The sequence below is a fragment of the Pteropus vampyrus genome, unplaced genomic scaffold (assembly GCF_000151845.1).
Source record: "Pteropus vampyrus isolate Shadow unplaced genomic scaffold, Pvam_2.0 Scaffold222, whole genome shotgun sequence".
NCBI classification, from domain to species: Eukaryota; Metazoa; Chordata; class Mammalia; order Chiroptera; family Pteropodidae; genus Pteropus; species Pteropus vampyrus.
Window position 1 is genome coordinate 2,319,736 of NW_011889003.1, and position 18,256 is coordinate 2,337,991.

At 32.8% G+C, this 18,256-nt stretch overlaps 1 protein-coding gene across 2 annotated transcripts in view; it reads right to left on the reverse strand.

The window, feature by feature from the left end:
- LRP12 (LDL receptor related protein 12) overlaps positions 1-18,256 on the reverse strand; it is a 70,493-nt gene that overhangs the window by 26,113 nt on the left and 26,124 nt on the right. Inside the window, exon 2 of one of the 2 annotated variants that reach the window (XM_011373279.2) lies at positions 12,653-12,709. The exons of the other annotated variant lie outside the window; for it this stretch is intronic. Coding sequence (XP_011371581.1) covers positions 12,653-12,709 — 57 coding nt within the window. The remainder of the gene's footprint in view (positions 1-12,652; positions 12,710-18,256) is intronic. 2 annotated transcript variants of the gene reach the window in all.

The following is an 18,256-nucleotide window of genomic DNA, read 5'->3' on the forward strand; positions in this document are numbered from 1 at the left end:
GGTTGAGATATATACAAAACCTTGCTTTAGAAAATGAATCTCTTTTAGTTCTAAACCAACATGTTTATATTGTTCTGCTAGCTTGAACCTCATCTTTTGAGATTTTGACTATACTCCCAATTTGGAATATAACAAACCTGACCTTCTTTTACCTACATTTATTACCGATACCTTCTCTACGGCTTGTACGTAATTATTTTAGCTACATGCCGACTAGTTTTTCGCTGAGAATTAGTTTCCATGTAATTGACAAATAGAGGAATCTTGCCATATAACGAAAAGCTGTGAAAGATTTTATTCCCAGCATGTTAATGATTTGAAGTAACCAGAGGCAAGAGTTTTCGCAGTTTAAGAAAAAATACAAAAACCCTACAGAAAGGTTTTCCTTTATTGCAAGTAGTGGTTACTTTACTGGCTTGAAGAACTGCTTGACTTTCCTCCATGTTAACCTGTCTTGACAGGCTGCAAGTAAGACATCTCCTCCCTATAAAAATAAAATGAAATACCTTAATTGATGAAATATACTTTGTTTTGATGGAACTGACCTCCATTAGAAGCAAATGTCTTCGAGAAGGAAGTATGAACCCCTGAGTTTACAGCTGCAAAGTATGGTCTGATTCTAGGTGTAAGTCAGGGGTTGTGCTAGAATTTTGATTGATAATTGTTAGGGCTGCACTTACTAAGTTAATTTGTAAGTGATCTGTACCAATACTACTTTACCCATCAGCCATGTTTGCTTAATGTCTGATTTTGCAGAATGTGAGACTTTCAGGAAAACATACATGGCATTATGACAGAAATGACTGTATTTTAGGTTTTATTAATTCAGCTTTTGTAATACATCTCTTAATAACCAGTATTAACTTTTTGTTCTTGGAACATAAGCATCTACAAAAACCTATCTATTTTTACTTTGGTCAGTATCTTTAAATATAAACAAACATTCAAGTATTTTGGATGATGATACATCTCTCTACTTTTCATAAATTTCCCTTCTAGAAACAGGAACTCCCAAATTAAAGGGGTTCTCAATGTTTATTCAAAAGACAGCAATTTCAATTTTCTTCTTCATAGGTGTATGTGGTGATTAGGTTATCTGATTAGCTCCCCAAAGCCTATTTAATTCTTAGTGAATCTAGTATATAGAACGTCTGAAATGAAAAATAAAAGAAAATGGGATTATTACAATACTAGTGGTTAAGTTGGACTGAAAGGCTAAGCTAAATACATACGGTTTTAAATTTATCATTAGGTTGACAATTAAAAAACAGTGAATTAACTGAAAAATGAATTTCATTCTGATCTTTTCAATCATTGATGGAGTTCTTAATAAGATTTTGGTATCAGTTTCCAGGTTTAAAATACAAGATCTCACTGCATAGTTTAGGAAACAGGGCAACACTGAGAAATATTCAAGACATCTCCCATATCTATCTGACACAGAAAAGCAAAAAACTATGATTTTAAAACTAGATTAATAAACCATGCCTGTTATCTTTAAGGCAATCTTTTAAAAAATGGGAAGTATTCAAACAACCTCTGTTTTAAAGGACACATGGAAAAGGAGAAGATGACTTCAAAATAATGTCAAATCAACTTCCCTTAAATTAGAGATTTCATGTTTTTAAAGCCTAACCACTGAGGCACGCAAGAAAATTTATTAGAGCTGAACTACCTGTAAAAGAAAAAGCACAATTTCCTGTTCCACAGATGAAGAAGTCATCCACAAATGAGTTATTTTCAAAACTGACAAGAGTTGACACTTTATGACTAAAAGTAGTTGAGACTGAAAGTGACATGAAATCTTTGTGCCTTTAAGCTTTAATAAATCACAAAACTGAAATGTAAGTGAAAATCAGCTTTGCTTACTGACCACCTAAGTACAGAAGATATGAAAACTGTAGTTTTATAAGAATGAGATATGCTTATGAAGTGAATCCAAGAAATATGTAAACAGTTACGAGAGCATAGAAGACAATGTAGTCCTAAATGATATAGGGCATAAAGTAATTTTAAGCAACGTACCATACAGGCATGTGGTAATGTTAAACAGAATCAAAAGCCCACAACAACAAAAAACACGCTGCATTATGTAAGTACAGACCAGGGAGGGTTTACTTAACTATTAACACAGGATTTCTTTCATACAATAGAGTAAAGCCAGAGCAAAAAGCACATTCCAAATCAAAAAAATGTAATGACTAAATTCCACAGACACTAGTCAAGGTAGGCTGCTACAAAAGGAAGTGATATGATCCAAAATATTTTGGAAAAGATTACTTTGCAGTGCTACAACCTGTGGGAAGAGAAACTGATGCAGTAAGATAAGCTGAAAAAGCAAATACAGAAGAAGAAGTAAAATAGAAAATTTTACTATTTGTAAAATTTTATTAGTTTCGGTATAGAACAAAACTCACCCTGTTTGTAAGCAAAATCCTTTCTAGTCAATGGTGGTCATCATTATCATTTGGCCATCTTCTTTTTCAGAGTACAGAGTGTTTTATAAATGCTAACCCCATTACGGCTGATAAATACAACGGCAATTCCAAATGTTGAAAATACTAGTAAGAAGGGTTTGATTCTAATGGAAATAAAGGTACTTAAAAAAGAAATCTCCAAAATAAAACATCAGTAAGCAAATGGCAATGGTGTGAATGGCCACATGGGATGAGAATAAGAATGATCCTGAAGGTTAACAAGTGAATCATGTAAAACATGGAAAATACTGTGCCTGTGCAAGCAACGAAAGGCACTTTGGCTCAGAAAAATCAGAACATGTAGTTAGATGATTAGTATAAAAACCAGATACCTACTGTCTCACTGTTAACTTAGGAGAAGGGTAGCAGTTTGAAAACTTAAAGACTAAGTAAGAATGGTACACAGTGCTGAAGATGAGATTTCCGTTACAAGTCAGAAGTTTATGGTTCAGAGGTTCAAACCTGCGACTTAATCAAAGTGAGGAGTGCATGGTCAGGTCTGCTGATCCCACAGCTGCTGCTGATGTTGCTATGTGTTAGGTACTTCCTTTTCTCATTTTATTCTTAGTATCAGCCTTATTTAAGAGATGAGGAAAAAAATGGAAGCATAGAGAAATTAAGTAATTTTCCTAAGGTCACAAAAAAGCTATTAAGTGTCACAAGTGGGATTGGAACCCAGGAAACAGGCTTCAGAAGCTGCACTCTTAACCACTAAGGCACACCACCCACTAAGGCAGACCACCCGCTAAGGCACACCGCCACCCACTAAGGCACACCGCCACCCACTAAAGCACCCTACCACCCACTATGGCATCCTACCACCCACTAAGTCACACCACCACCCACTAGGAAGCTCCCTAAGACACCTGGAATGACTATGGGGGGTGAAAGGCAGTGCCTCAATAGAATTTCAATAAAGATAAAAGTGGTCTATTTTGGAAAAAAGATCTCTTGGTCTCGTATTAACATGGAGAGGAAAGATACAGAATCTATGATAACACAGAGAAAGAGGGTGTATTTAGATTTAAAGCTTCTAAAACTGATTCCTTTTTGCTACAAATGTATGTAGGGATTGCAGGCAGGAGTGGACTGCTTTTTAGTCTCTTTGGAATTAAAATAAAAACCTTTATAAACAGCATTCTAGAATCTTTAATGAAAATGTACACATACACATTAATTATAGGTAAGATGATCAGGGTATAGGGTAAAATAGTAGCAATAAGGGGATACAGTGAAGGCTGAGGGAGATATTTCAAAGGAAAGGAAGAAAGAAGAGGAAAGTAGAGAAGACTAAGTGACTAATGAAAAGTGGTAGTGTTCTCAAAGAGGGTTAATATTGGACAGACAGGCAGAGTTTAGAAAGCAAACACGATGAGTGTGAAATCTCTGGGCCACAGAGAACACTGGGCAAGTGATCAAGTGAGTGTCAGAATCTGCAAAATGAATAAGGTTCAAGTACAAGAGTGGCTCTTTGTCAGACTGTCACATATGACACAGCTTGGCCCTGCAACCTCAACAGGAAGCACAAGAAGCCCACGCTAGGAAGAAACTACTTCAGTTTGAAAGCCTCTTCTTGTCCATACCTAGTGTCTTGATTTCTTTGACCCTCTGTTGTCCAGACTCCTTGAATAGGTTTTCTGACCACCTGGTACCTGAGCTGAGCTCTGTCATAACAGAAATGTCAGAATAAGAACCCACTGAAGATGGACAGAGCTGGAGAGAGGCAGAGACTGAACATGAGTAGTATTCCCTAAGAATTACTTCAAATTTCATGCTGATCTTTTCAAGCAGTCAGAAAACTGAACTTCTTTTATGGAAACAATTACTAGCACTCTAATAGCAATATTTATCAGTCTAAGATGGTAATGTTTTAAATTATCATTTAAAAGGTAAGAATCAGTGCAAGGAGAAAAACATATTAATCTACCACTCATACTGAGGACTCTCTCATTATTCTCAGACCTATTACTAGAAATCACACATTTCTACTGCAAGCAGGAAATCCTACACCCCACTACTTACAGTTAAATGAATATTCCTCTGCAATACTTAGGAATAAATGCAGCAATATTTATTCCTATCACTTATTTCTATTATTCTAAGTAATGTTTTTTAAGGACCAAAATATTTCACTTGATCATTAGCTCTAATTAAGGCAGGTCATTCCTTAGTTCCTTGAAGGTCACTAAAATCCAGAACGAGAAATAATTATGGGCTACAAGGCAGTAAAATATATTTTTTTAAAGTCAAAAGACACACAAAATGGAAAAATATAGAAGAAAAAAAAACTCCATAGATTTTCTAGTTCCAATATGGTCACGGCATAATATGAATAAGACAGAAGAGTATTCCTAATGGAACTATCTAACCAGCTTTACCCTAGTTTCTAAGGAGTAAGAATAACTTTGAATTTTGCTAGCGAAGCATAAGATAAGATGAATAAGGAAGATTCGACCCTTTTTAAGGGTATAAAAGGACAATTTTTTTTTCCTGAAAGGGCATACATAGAAACTATTAATATAGTACCTACACTTTCCAATTTGCTAAGCACTACAAAAGACTAAAATGCTAAGCAAGCTACTATTTCTATGTCTTGAATGGGAAAAATTATTAATGTTTAAAGTTTACTGTGATTCTTGTTGGAAAAATGGAAGAGGTAAGGCAGAAATCAGCACCTGAGCAAAGATAAATTGGCGTTGGGGCTCACGATTTTCTAAGCCATTTGTATCAGCTTTGATAAAATTTTAGGATATTCGCATCTTCTCAGAGTATTCCTGACTTACTGTCTCTGTGAATGTTGATACTCAGAAATAAACATAATACCTGTCAGAATGTGTTTAAGTAGGGAGTAAAGAAGAACTATTATCTATTTTGTTCTGGATATTGTATTTCTATTACTGAAGTTAAGATCAAATCACCCCTAACTTCCACTGAGCTGTAAGTCAACTGAAACCCAAAGTCCAGGCTGCTTACCTGCTAAGTGACTGCCTTTTGCACAGCAGTTGCACAGTCCATCCCATTCAAATTCATGCCTTAGCAAAATTACAAATAATTAACACGCTATCACATGAAGAATTATTGTCAAAGTAGAAAAGGATGATTCTTAAAGTTGTAGAGTAGAAAAGAAAATATTAAATGTTTGAATAAAATTTGTTTTTATATCTTCACTCCAGTGGATGAATTCCACTTCCAACATCCAAGCATCATATGCTATTGCCACATTACGACCTGCTCCACGGCCCCGGTACTCACATGTACTGTTCTAATGCTGAGTTTATTTACTGTTTATTATAATAATGTAATATAAAATTACAATGCATAGGAATCTTGCTATAATTCTATAATTATTCAATAAACATTTAATACGTGAAATGTCATGATTATATAATATAAAAATGTTTCACATAAAATATATTATTGTATAATAAAACATTATAAATAAGATTTAATTATACAGCAGATAATACTACATATAAAAATATGTTAAAGTTATAATATGACCATTACTTTTCTTTCTAAAACTTACAGGGAGTACTCTACTCCAAAGACTTAAATGTCTCATAAATAAACTCTATAAAGGCAGGCAATGCCTTTAAAAATTAATAATATACTAAACTAATGGGTATGATCTTTTAAAAAAATATATGCTCTGTCTTATATTATCTACTCCCTTTCTTCATCTGAAGGATAATTTCTTGGGTTCATACTATGTTATACTTTTATATTTTGAAATCCTAAAAACTCTAATGGATTCATTTTCACCCAAAATATAATAAGCTTTCTTTCCCTTCTTCATTTGAAACATGGATAAGACACACTTTTGTAATACTAGTCAAAAGAACTGGCGAAATTCTTTTTTAGTAAGTTTAACAAGAGGTACAGGTATTTGATTGAATAACTGAAAATAACTTTAAAATCACATATAAAAGGTATGAAGGACCTCTTGTATCTGCTGCTTTATTCATGTAACTTTTCTATATTTAAAAAATAATTACAAACTGCTATCAAATAACTATTTCCTTTCAGATTCTTTATTTGGAAGATGTGAAAATTCTAGGATAACGAAAGTGTTATCAGACTAGATGTTCTTCCAGGGAAACTGAAATACCATGTGATAGTAACTACTCCTAAAACTGGTTAAAAACAAAAGCCATTCTACTATAGTGCTTACTCTACACTACTGCAAAATGTTGCTAATTTGTAAGCAAAGTGATTGCAAATTAGAAAATAATATAGCCTAATTAAAAAGGCTACAACTTAAATTATTAGTTTTAAAGGGTTATAAGGTCAGCAGTGTCCTCCCTTTAGTATTAGAACAGAAACCATAAAATGTAAGTACACATCAGCAAGAAAGGGGGATGATTCTTATGGAATAAAAATTTTTATGGAATAAAAGAAGAATAATGCTTAAAAACTACTTGAAGTCTATTTTATATACGCTGCTATTTCAGTTAATATGAAACTGGTTTAAGAAAGAAACTTCCTAAGTAGATAGTCTCTTCCTCAGCTCTCAGAAATGTCAGCTTTGCCTTGCAAAAGATTCTAAGTCAAATGTAAAGTAGACTCAAGATCAAGCTGACCTCCAAAAGAGCTTTCAGTTATGTAGGTATTATAAAGTACAAACATTAAGAAGCTCTATCATTGTCAAACTGGAAATAACGTGTTAATCTTCACATGTAAAAACTTTATACTTGAGAAAGCAGCAAGCCCCAACATCTGTTCCTATTAGCAACCAGAAAATCTTTTTTTTAAAATTTCAGGGTATTTTTGTCTAATTATAAGGGAAAGACAACCTCATTCTCTGATTCTTTGCAATAGCACAGCTCCAGGCTATGAATCGAAAAGAGTTATATTTTTGAACAGTCTGGGGAAAATAAAAATTTGGGATGTAACAGAAACATAATAAGGAAAAGTTAATAAGAAAACATGATCATATCCAACGTATATGCTTTCATACACTGCAGATAGCCATGTAAATTGGTACAATCCTTTTTGAAAGCAATCTGTCAAAAGATTTCTAGAGTCATTAAATTATTTATGACCTTTGATACAGCAATTCCACTTCTAGAAATCTATGCTAAAAAAATAGGCTTAAAAATAAAAAGGGCTAGATATACATTAATATGTCTCCTGCAACATGATCCAGACTACAGAGAACCCACTGGGAACAAGTCATCGATATGTTTAAGAACATTACAAAACAGACACTGGATGGAACCTTTATAAGGTATTAAAATAATGGTTATGAAAAAAAGGATTTTGGAATATGTTAAATAGAAAGTGCAGGAGATAAAGTTAAAATTCAAATGCATATATAATCACTTTTAAGGTATGCAAAGAAAAAAGAGAAAGGAATTAAATTTAAATACTCTTATTAACTGTACTAAGAATGCAGGTTAATGTGTGACTGTCATAATCTTTTTTGCTCTTTTTCCAGTTTTCTTAAATGTTTGCTGAAACTTGTATAAGAATATACAGAATGTATGAAAACAAGTAAAAACTTGACTTGAAAGTAATCAAGAGTAGGGAAAGCATAATTAAATTATTTCTATAATTATTCTGACTTGAATATATATCACGGATTGGAGTAAAATTCAGTGCAAATACATTTTAAAAATAAAATATATTTGTTTAATGTGTACAAAGGTCTTGCTATAAACTGATTTGACCTAAAAATGTCTCAGATGAGTAGTAATTTAGCTATTTTAAAAATTTAGACATTTAAAAAAGAACATGAGACATTTAATTCAGACTTTTTTTTTAAAAAAGCACATTAATATAGCCTTCCTACTCTCTCATACATATAATTAATTTACTTGGCTGTTTCTATGATATAACTTCATGATTTTCACATATTATTAGATCTATAACAATACCATTTGTTTTTTCTCCTTTCGCTATGAAAGCAGATTTAAAGCTCCAGACAATGAAAAATTCTCAACTAAAAAAAAAAAGTATCAAAAATAAGATTTTATCCAATAATTCTTTCATTATATTATTACTAGATGTATACTTTTTGACAATCTACATTTTCTTATGCCTGTACTTGTAGCATAAGAACAAGCTAAAGAACAAAGACTTCTCTTGGCAAAGATTTGAGGAAGATGAAAAATAGAAACAAATTATCGCAAGCATAAGAACCAAAAATATATTATCAAACAGAAATTAATAATTTCCCCCAAAATTCCTATGAATAAACAAAACTAAAACAGTACTATTCATAATAAATAAGAAAATTAATATTGTCATTTACTACTCACCAAATACTGTAACTAGATAAATTCATTATCTAACTAAATATGCTCATTACTCACCATTTGATTTATAACATTAAGACATTATGGGTGCATTTTGTAAATGTCTATTTCCTCCAGTTATAATAAGTTCTCTGAGAAAAGAATGTTTTACTCATTGCTTACTTCTACCCTTCTTGACACATGGTCCATATCAGCTGCTTAATACATGCTAAATGAATCTGACTCATTACAGACAGGGTAACTATACACCCTGAACTGTCTGAGATAGTCTTGGTTTTGTCTGCGGTGCCAGCATAATTAAAAATAGTGTATCCTTTCACTTTCAAAGTGTCCTGATTTGGACAATAAATTACCTGGAAACACTAATCATAGACGAGTTAAAATTCTTTCTGTCAGTATAATTTCCAAAACACAAAGAATGACAGAGTAGCTGAGGTGAAAAGAGCAGGAGAGGAGCAGAAACCGGTAGAACCACAGACCAGCGAGCTCTCTTGCCACTTCTGTTGCTTGGTCTCAAGAGAAAGCAAGTCCTACATTTAGAGATTCTTCCAAAGGCTGGTTCTCCACTTAGAAAAGCACAGAAGGAGCTCTCATTTCAAGTGGGGATACAAGGAATTCAGAAGGCTTACACTATATCAAGCGTTAAACCTTTTATAGCTCCACATTAGCCACAGAAAAACTGCCACGAATCTGTGTATTCAAAACCACCTTTTAAAACAGCATTCTTTGATTTTTTTAGTGGTATAATTAGAATAGCTTTCGTTGTTATTTTTCTTTCCATAGAAGAAAGATTTTAAAAGACTAATCTTCAAGAAAAACAATAAACCATTAATAAGGTTTCACTGATCTCTGAAATATTTTTATTGGCACATAAATACATTTAATTAAAATATATATTTTGTTACAGGCTGAATTATTTTGCCTCAAAGCGCCTATGTTAAAGTCCTAACCCCCAGAACCTCAGAATATGACATTTGGAGACGGGGTCTTTAAAGAGGTACTTAAAGTTAAAATGAGGTCCTAAGAGTGGGCCTTAATCTGATATGACTGGTGAAGAGATTATGACACCAATACACACCGAGAGGAGACCATGTGGAGATAAAGGGAGGACGGCCATCTGCAAGCCAAGGAGGCCCTCAGAAGAAACCAACTCTGCCAAAACCTTGATCTCGGACTCCTAGCTTCCAAAATTTTGAGAAAATAAAACTGTGTTAAATCATGTGGTCTACGGTGCTTTGTTATGGCAGCCCTGGCAAACTAATACATGCTTTTAGATACATGTCTAAAACACAGAAACAGAAATAAACAGCATTAAAAAAAGACAAGGTTAAAATCTGCAAGACAGGTTTTACATAGTTTAAAAGTTTTTAAACTAAAAATTTTTTTCAAATAGGAATTTAAGGGTAATTTCAATGTTCAACAAGAGCCTAGGAATCAAATTTCAAGCAAATAGATAAAATAAGTAGAATCTAATTTTGATGAGTTGAAGCAAAATTCAGATTACAAGTAAACACTTGTATAATTTGTATAATTTCTCATACTCCATATAAATCTGCATAATTCAGGAAACCAATATTTTGCAAATAACTAATGCATATTACAAAATGATGCATGGTAAAAACAAAAACAAAAACAAAAACCAAACATCTATTCAAAGGGCAAGAAAGGCCACTGGATTTTTACATAACAGAGAGCAAAAAGTTCACTGATATGGTTTCAGCTTCACATGCGATTAACCTTTAAGAAACTATCACTTGAGTTTTGGTATAGTATTAAAGAAGAATATTTGCAATTATCTGAAAAGGCTATTAAAATACTACTCTCTTTTCCAATTACACATTGTGAAGCTGGACTGTCTTTATGTATGTCAAACAAAGCACAAGACTGAATGCAGAAACAGATGTGAAAATTCAGCTGTTTTCTTTGAAGTCGATCTTTAAGAACACTGCAAAATTATAAAACAATGCCATTCTTTTTATGATGTTTTGAAAAATATATTTTTCATAAAATTGTTATTGATGTAAAAATACAATAGTCGTTATTTGCAAATGAATTAAGTTTTTAAGCAATTTCTCAAATCTAATTTTTTTTTTTTCCATCTCTGTGGTAGCTCATATGGGCAGATCCCATGCTCAGACGTGCTGGTGTGCAGTTTTTGGGTGTTTTTTGTTGAGTTTTAGATGTTCAGCTTATTATTGTTTAAGGGGAGAGATCTAGGGACATCTCTCACTCTACCATGTTTCTTCAATTTTAATTTCTAATACAGTAAATATCAGTAGCTCTAACTTCATAAACAAAAACTCTTCGAAGTCATTTTTATGAACTGAACTGTGTCCTCCTCAAAGCTCATTTGTTAAAGTCCTAATCTGCAATGTGACTGTATCTGAAAGAGCCAGCCCTTCAGGAGGTAACTCAGGTTAAAGGAGAGCCTAAGGGTGGGGCCCTAATCCTACAGGATGGGAGTCCTGACAAGAAGAGGAAAGACATCATAGATCTCTTTCTAAGTGCACACAGAGGAAAGCTCATGTGAGGACACCAAAAAGATGACTGGCCACAAGTCAGGAAGAGAGGTCTCACTTGAAACCAACCCTGCCAGCACCTTGATGCTGGACTTCTATCCTCCAGAACTATGAAAAATAAGTCACTCAACCGATGGTATTTTGTTATGGCAGCCTGAGCAGACTAATACATACAGTTCTCAACAATTTTAAAGCTTAAAAGGGGTCCTGAGACCAAAAAATTTGAAAATCACTAAATTAGACAATAACTATTTGGTTTGTGTGAATCAAATACAATTTGGAAAAGTAATCATAATTCTCATTAGCTATTCAAAACAGGAGAAAATTAAAGGCATCTTTAAAATAGCCTTATTTTTTACTTGATGTATAGAAGATGTATATACCATTTGAAAGCATATGAAAATGGCAAAACAAATTATGAAAGAATTAACTCAGGATACTAAGGCACTTGCTTTTCATTATCAGAAAACCAGGCTTGTCGATGTGTTTGGTTACTACATACTAACTCTTAGAGTATTTGTTAAGTCTATTAACTTCCTGAATATAAAATCAGACATAAACAAAAGAGGAAGCTTTTAGTTTTGCTTCATGAGAAAAAAAATAACCAGACACATTACAAGATGACACAAAGAAATCAATGAGTAGATTGACAAACACCCTAAATGCAATTTTTTAACCACACAAAACTTATAAAAAATAGAGAAATAATAAAACAAAGTAAGAAACTATTTTAGCACATGCAAAAATAAAATATTTTGCTCTCTCTAGTAACTGTAGCTGATACAGCAAAAAACAGTAACAGGGCTGCGGAAGTCACTAAGTATGAAACATGTAATAGTTATGGGCCTTTAAGTAATTATTAAGTTATAAAAGCTTAGATGAGTGGAAAAACTGCATTTACCTCAATGAGTTTGTGAATTTTATAAACACAAATATGTTGTTGGGTTGCTTTTTAATAGCATATAAATTGTGCACTCAAGTACAACGGTTTTATGTATAGTGTATAGTAGTACTCTAATCTAAAAATCAACCAAAACACTTAATTTCTAAGGCTCTAATGCTTCATTCAAAATTACATTTTAATAAATTTCATTTCATATAACTTTGTATGTAAAGAAAATACTAATTCAACTTGAGCTAACTTCTCTGGGTTCAATGTTTGTATGAAAAATAATTATGCAGTCCATTTGGAAAAGTATAATCAATCCATGGGCATGCAAGTATCAGTTTTATCTTATGAGAATTTCTCTATGTTCCAGTTACTTCATTCCTTATTACATGCTGCAAAAAGCAGTAATAATTTTTATTGCCAAATATCACTTCATAAGATACCAGGTGGCTTTCAATATTTACCATATAAGTCATGCATGAAATTTAAACATTACAAAAAATGACTTACCAGTTGACACTCCTGAAATATGCACATTTTCAGAATGTTCTGCAAGAGCACCATTTCCTAAAATTAAACATAATGAATAAACTAATTTCCAAGATAAAATTCATAAAAATTTTTCAGATTCTCCCTTTAAAAGAAAAACTACATAGAGCTACTTGTAATACTCAGAAACTAAATTAAAGTTTCTTATAATAACCTTCACAACAATATGACAGGATCGAAATTTTAGTAGTAGTAGGGAAAACAAAATATTTTGGAAATCACAATGATGCAGTGTAATATATAAAGGTCAAATATATAGATGTGATTTAAAACCAGAAAGAATTTTTGATCAAGTTAATATGCAAAACGGAACTGTGTAGTACTACCAGAAAAGAGAGAATCATGTATTTTTCAAAAACAGTATTCCTCCAAAAGCATGCTCAATCAGCTACAACGTGCTTGCTTACTGTTAGCGTCACAAATGTCGATATCTACAAAATTAATAAATAATGTCCTGCCTCATCTTTTTGAAACTTTTCTTAGCGCTGACTCTAATAGTCTTAAGAGTAGGGGCAGAATTATTCATTATTTTGCTGGCCCCTGATTTTCTACATCTCCTATCACAAAGTTGGGCGCATGGAACTATTCAAATAACTTACCAAACTGAGCATCACCTAATAAAATAAGTGTTTTTAAAAAGCTCCTACTTAAGGTATAGGGGACATTTACTTCTCCAAATAAATGTAAACAGTGTCGTTCAGGTATTTAAAAAATTTTTAAATTTGATTTTACTATAAATTATTTCTATCTCAGTTCTTTCTTATCTTATACAAATTTGCTCATCTTTACTTCTAAAGTTTTGACTCTCTCCATACTTTAGGTCGATTAGCATCACAAAAGCTCAGGAATCCAGCTGACAGAGAAAGAATTCTCCTTGGAGTGGGGTAGGGAAGAAAGCTAGGTGGGATAACCTTAGAGAACTAAAAGCTGAATTGTCTTTGACGGTTGTCTCTCAACCATTACATTTTTTTTTCTCTGCAGAAAGCAAATATTGTAATCAACAACTTTTCTTTTACAACCATCACATTTTTATGATTGCCTGATTACTGTACACATCCCCCACTGCACTAAGCTCTAGGAGAGCTGAATCTGTTTATTTGGCTCAACATTGTATGTAGTTCCTGGAATAGAGCAGGTGCTCAAAGATCTGATGAATGAATAAATGAGAGAGGTCATGATGATTAAATGAAATCATGCCAATTAAGCACCTGATACAGTGCCTGGCACATAGTGCTGAATAGGTATTCATTTTTTTAACTGTGTAAAATATATTATTATTATTATTATTATTACTAAAGAATAAAAGTGAGAAAACATTTTTAGCTCGACAGCTATATCCTTCAAAATGACATTTGCCCCCCGCCATAAAGAAATGGTGAAAATGGTGACATAGGTGTGTAAGTCATATTTAGTATATCAATAAATCTGATAATAGTTATTTAAGTATTGTATATTAATGCCACATAAGCCATGATTTATCTTTTCCAGCAATGCTAATGTAATTGCTACGGACAGAACTGAAACTACTAGAAAGCCCCCGCCTGTTTCTTTAATGCACACAACTTGTAAAAATTGTTAGCATAAACAAAATGAAATAAGAAACTGACTTAGTAAAACTAAAAATATTTTTCAAAAGTCAATATAAACTGCCTAAACCCTTGCTACTCAAAAGTAGACTAGCAGTACTGGTGACATCATGATCTTATTAGAATTGCAGATTATCAGGCACCACCCCAGATTATGAAATCAGAATCTACATTTTAACAAGATCTTCCTCCACCCTCAGTGATCTGTATCCACACTAACTTTCAGAAGAGCTGTCTTAACTCTTCTACTTCTGTATTAGATACAGCTACAATTACAGCTGTGTAATTTGCAATCCTAAGGTTTCCAATAGCCTTAAGGGAGCATATTAAATTATCCTCAGGAAAATTTTAATATTAAATATATTTTATACATTATTTTTTCCAATTCAATATGCAGAACAGAGGCAGAAAGAAAACAGTAGCATTAAGTAGTATTTAAAACAGTGACTTCTGGACTAGATTGCTAGGATTTCAATACTAGCTCTATCAGTTACTTGATGTGCAATTTGGAGCAAGTTACCCAACCTCCTTGTGTCTTAATTTCACTTCTAAAATGAAGAAGATAATACCCATCTTGCAGGGCTTAGTGTAATTCTTTATAATAGAAAAAAACAATTTAATCTAAATCTTAATCAGCATCCAAATGAATAATATATAGCCTTATAATAAAAAATTCAATTAACTAAATTAAGTAATTCTGTACGCACTAACTTGGAAAGATATGCACATTAAGTTAAATGTTTCAGAATAACATTAGAATATGATTTAATTTTAATGCTAAAATTATATATGTGTAGTTAATATACGAATGTTTATATAAGCATATAGTATATTTTTGTATATGCATTTACATATATAAAACTTTCAGGGTGTATACAAATTGTTGAAGAAAACTTTTGGAACTGGAATTAGAGAGGAAGACTTTTGTATACTTTTTGTATACTTCACCGATCGAATTTGTTACAATAGATGTGGATTTCTTTATAAATTTTATTTGTATCGCTAAAAAAAGAAAAAGAACAAGAGAATATGGTTCATTTCACACCATTCTAAATAAGCACAAGTCTGATATCGTGCAAAATATTATAAAATATTTTAATTTCAGAAAACATTAATAATTTTAAAACTGATGAACAATACCTTAAAACATAAAAAAACCTAATTTATCATACATTACTCGAACTTAAAAACAATACTACTTAGAAGTTAAAGAAATCTATAATAATTTCTTTTAACATCAAATAACCATCCCTTTGGTTACATTAGATATTTCTTACTCTGAATATCACTTAAAGTGGCTACTTATTTTAGGTATACTGCCATTCTAGAAAGTATTTTTACAAAGATGCCAGTTATATAACATAATTATTTCCATGTTAAAAGCAGAGAGTGCTCCAACTTGCTTCCTTGATACAAAGCTAATTACATTCTCTCTAACGCCCTCCTCTCAACCCCCCAGAAAAGAAAACCCTATAATACAAGATTTACACACACCACCACCTCCTTACTATCACCGCAGTGTAGTTACAGTAGGTATTCTAACATGTTAGGTATTCTTGCAGAACTCACCCTTGAGAGGTAGCATATACTGGAAAAATACATAGTCTGATAAAAACATTACTTCTACAACTATACATTAGACTAATTAGTTAATGAACCAGCTAATTAAACTAGAACTCTTAAAAAAAAAAAGGCTGAAAGAAAAAGTTTCATTATCACTGAAGTCAGGAAATAATTTTTTATGACAATTTTTTCAGTCCCACTAACCCGCAAATACCAAAGGTGATCAATCATCCCCACTTACTTTTCTTATTGCCAAGGTGAAATATGGTTTTGTAGTTTTTGACTGCAATGTAAGAGAAAGAATCTTCCAAAAGAGAGAATTTTAGGAAAAGATGCCACAGCGCATTGAGTTCAAGCTCTGGAACCAGACTCCCTGGATGAAACCCCACTTTTTCTGTTTATTTGGTCATGAACCTTAATTAAACTACAACTCCTAACATTTGGTTTACTCAACTGAATAATCAGGATGTCATCATTATGAGAATGTCTAAATTTATGGTCTCTGCATCTCTGCTTTGTATCTTTGTTTTTTATTTAAGAACTAAAGTTCTTAACAGCTAATAAATACAGCTAAGACTTGAAGGATACACGCAGGCCAAGTCCTAAGGGCCTTACAAGCCTTCCCTCAGCTCATCCTTAAAACAGTTCATTTTACAGACAAGAAAACCAAAGCTTTGAGCAATTTAGTAATATTTTTAAAGAGCTAATAACTGAATGAATTGAAAATTCAAATCTATAATCATTAAGAAGTTGTTCCTAACTTTTAAAAAAGAATTCAAGTTCTATACCAATTTCCATGGCATTAGGAAGTCTATGTTCCTACCTTTTTAAAAAGAATTCAGACATGAATAAATTTCTTGCTTGTTACAGTACTTAATCGACTTCAGAATTAAAATCTACAGCTATTCTAATCTGTATGGGGGAAAATCAAGGGTTTAAAAGTTAATGAGTGGCAGTTACAAGTAATTTATATGCTCAGCATCCTACAATCTCATTTCCACTGTGCAGTGAGAACAGTAACCAAACATAAATATGTACATACATATACATATAACCTAAAAGCAACATTGTTTCTACTTTACTATACTTAAGGAAAAAGTCCAAGATCCTAATAAGGGTTTACCAACTGTCCACAGTCTGGTTCTTCCTAACTACTTAAAAAGCTTCGTTTCTTGTGTTCTGCTTTACAATTCTCTCTCCTCTCTCCAGAAACACCGGATTCCTTTTAGAAGTGTCAGCTGTCTCTCTTGACTTTGGATTTTTAATATTATTTCTTTGGCGAGGCATCTCCTGCTTCCCCCATACTAGGTTAGGTCACCCTGTTACAGTCTTCTACAATACCAATACTGTCACTTTTTGAAAATTTATCATACTTGTGTTATCTGTGTAGTGTTTATATTCCCACCAGTTCTTACTCTTGGGGGTGGGGAGTGTGATGTGGTGATGGGACACAGCTGGGTTTGTTCTGTTTTCTAAGCCAGTGACGGGTACAGAACATAACACATAATAGGAGATACTCTGTCCATATCAGTTCGAATAAATGAATGAATGGTAGGTTGATACATAAGAAGCACAGTCTCTGCAACTGAAGAGTTGACAATCTATTGAGAAAATAATAAAAACTATATAAAACAGAAGCAAACAACACACAAATATAAAATTAGCAAGCTTCCTACTCAAGCGGAAAGTCTTAGAGGCCTTTCTACTAACAACTGGAATGGAAGACAGGGTTCTCACTATAGTTACTAAAATCAGCCAATGCAATTAGACAAGAAAAATAATTATAGGCATAAGAACTAGAAAAGAGGAAAGTACTCCACCATTTACCTAAGCAACAGCCCGATATAACTTTCTGTTATTCTTTATCGTGCAAATGTTTCAATGATCATTTTGTTGTGCTCAACTCAATCTTGAGTTTTCTCTCTATTGGTAGTATTTATAATTTATCTGTGGTTAAATATCTTTTCTATTTTGAGGATATATTCTTAATGAGGCTGAAGTCACTGAGCAACCACTTAATTTCTTTAGATTTCTCTGCAATTCATTCCTTTTGGGGATTGTTTGTGATTTTAATAACCAGAAATTTTTGAGATCATAATCTTCCTGGATTATCTTTGCTTCTTTTTTTTATGTTGTGAAGATATATCAATATTTTTGTCTAAATTAATTTTGAATCTATTGGTCTACTGGTTTTAAGCTCTAATTGTGCCCAATCTCTCCCTCCCTTTACTTCTCTCAAAATTCATGTATTGAAGCCCTAACCTCCAGTGTGACTGTATTTGGAGACAGGGCCTTTAAGGAGGTAATTAAGATTAAAAGAAGTCTTAAGGGTGGGAAACTAACCTAATAAGGCTGGTTTCCTTAAGAAGAAATATCAGAGATCTCTCTCTCCACCTGTGCACAGAGAGGAGGCCAC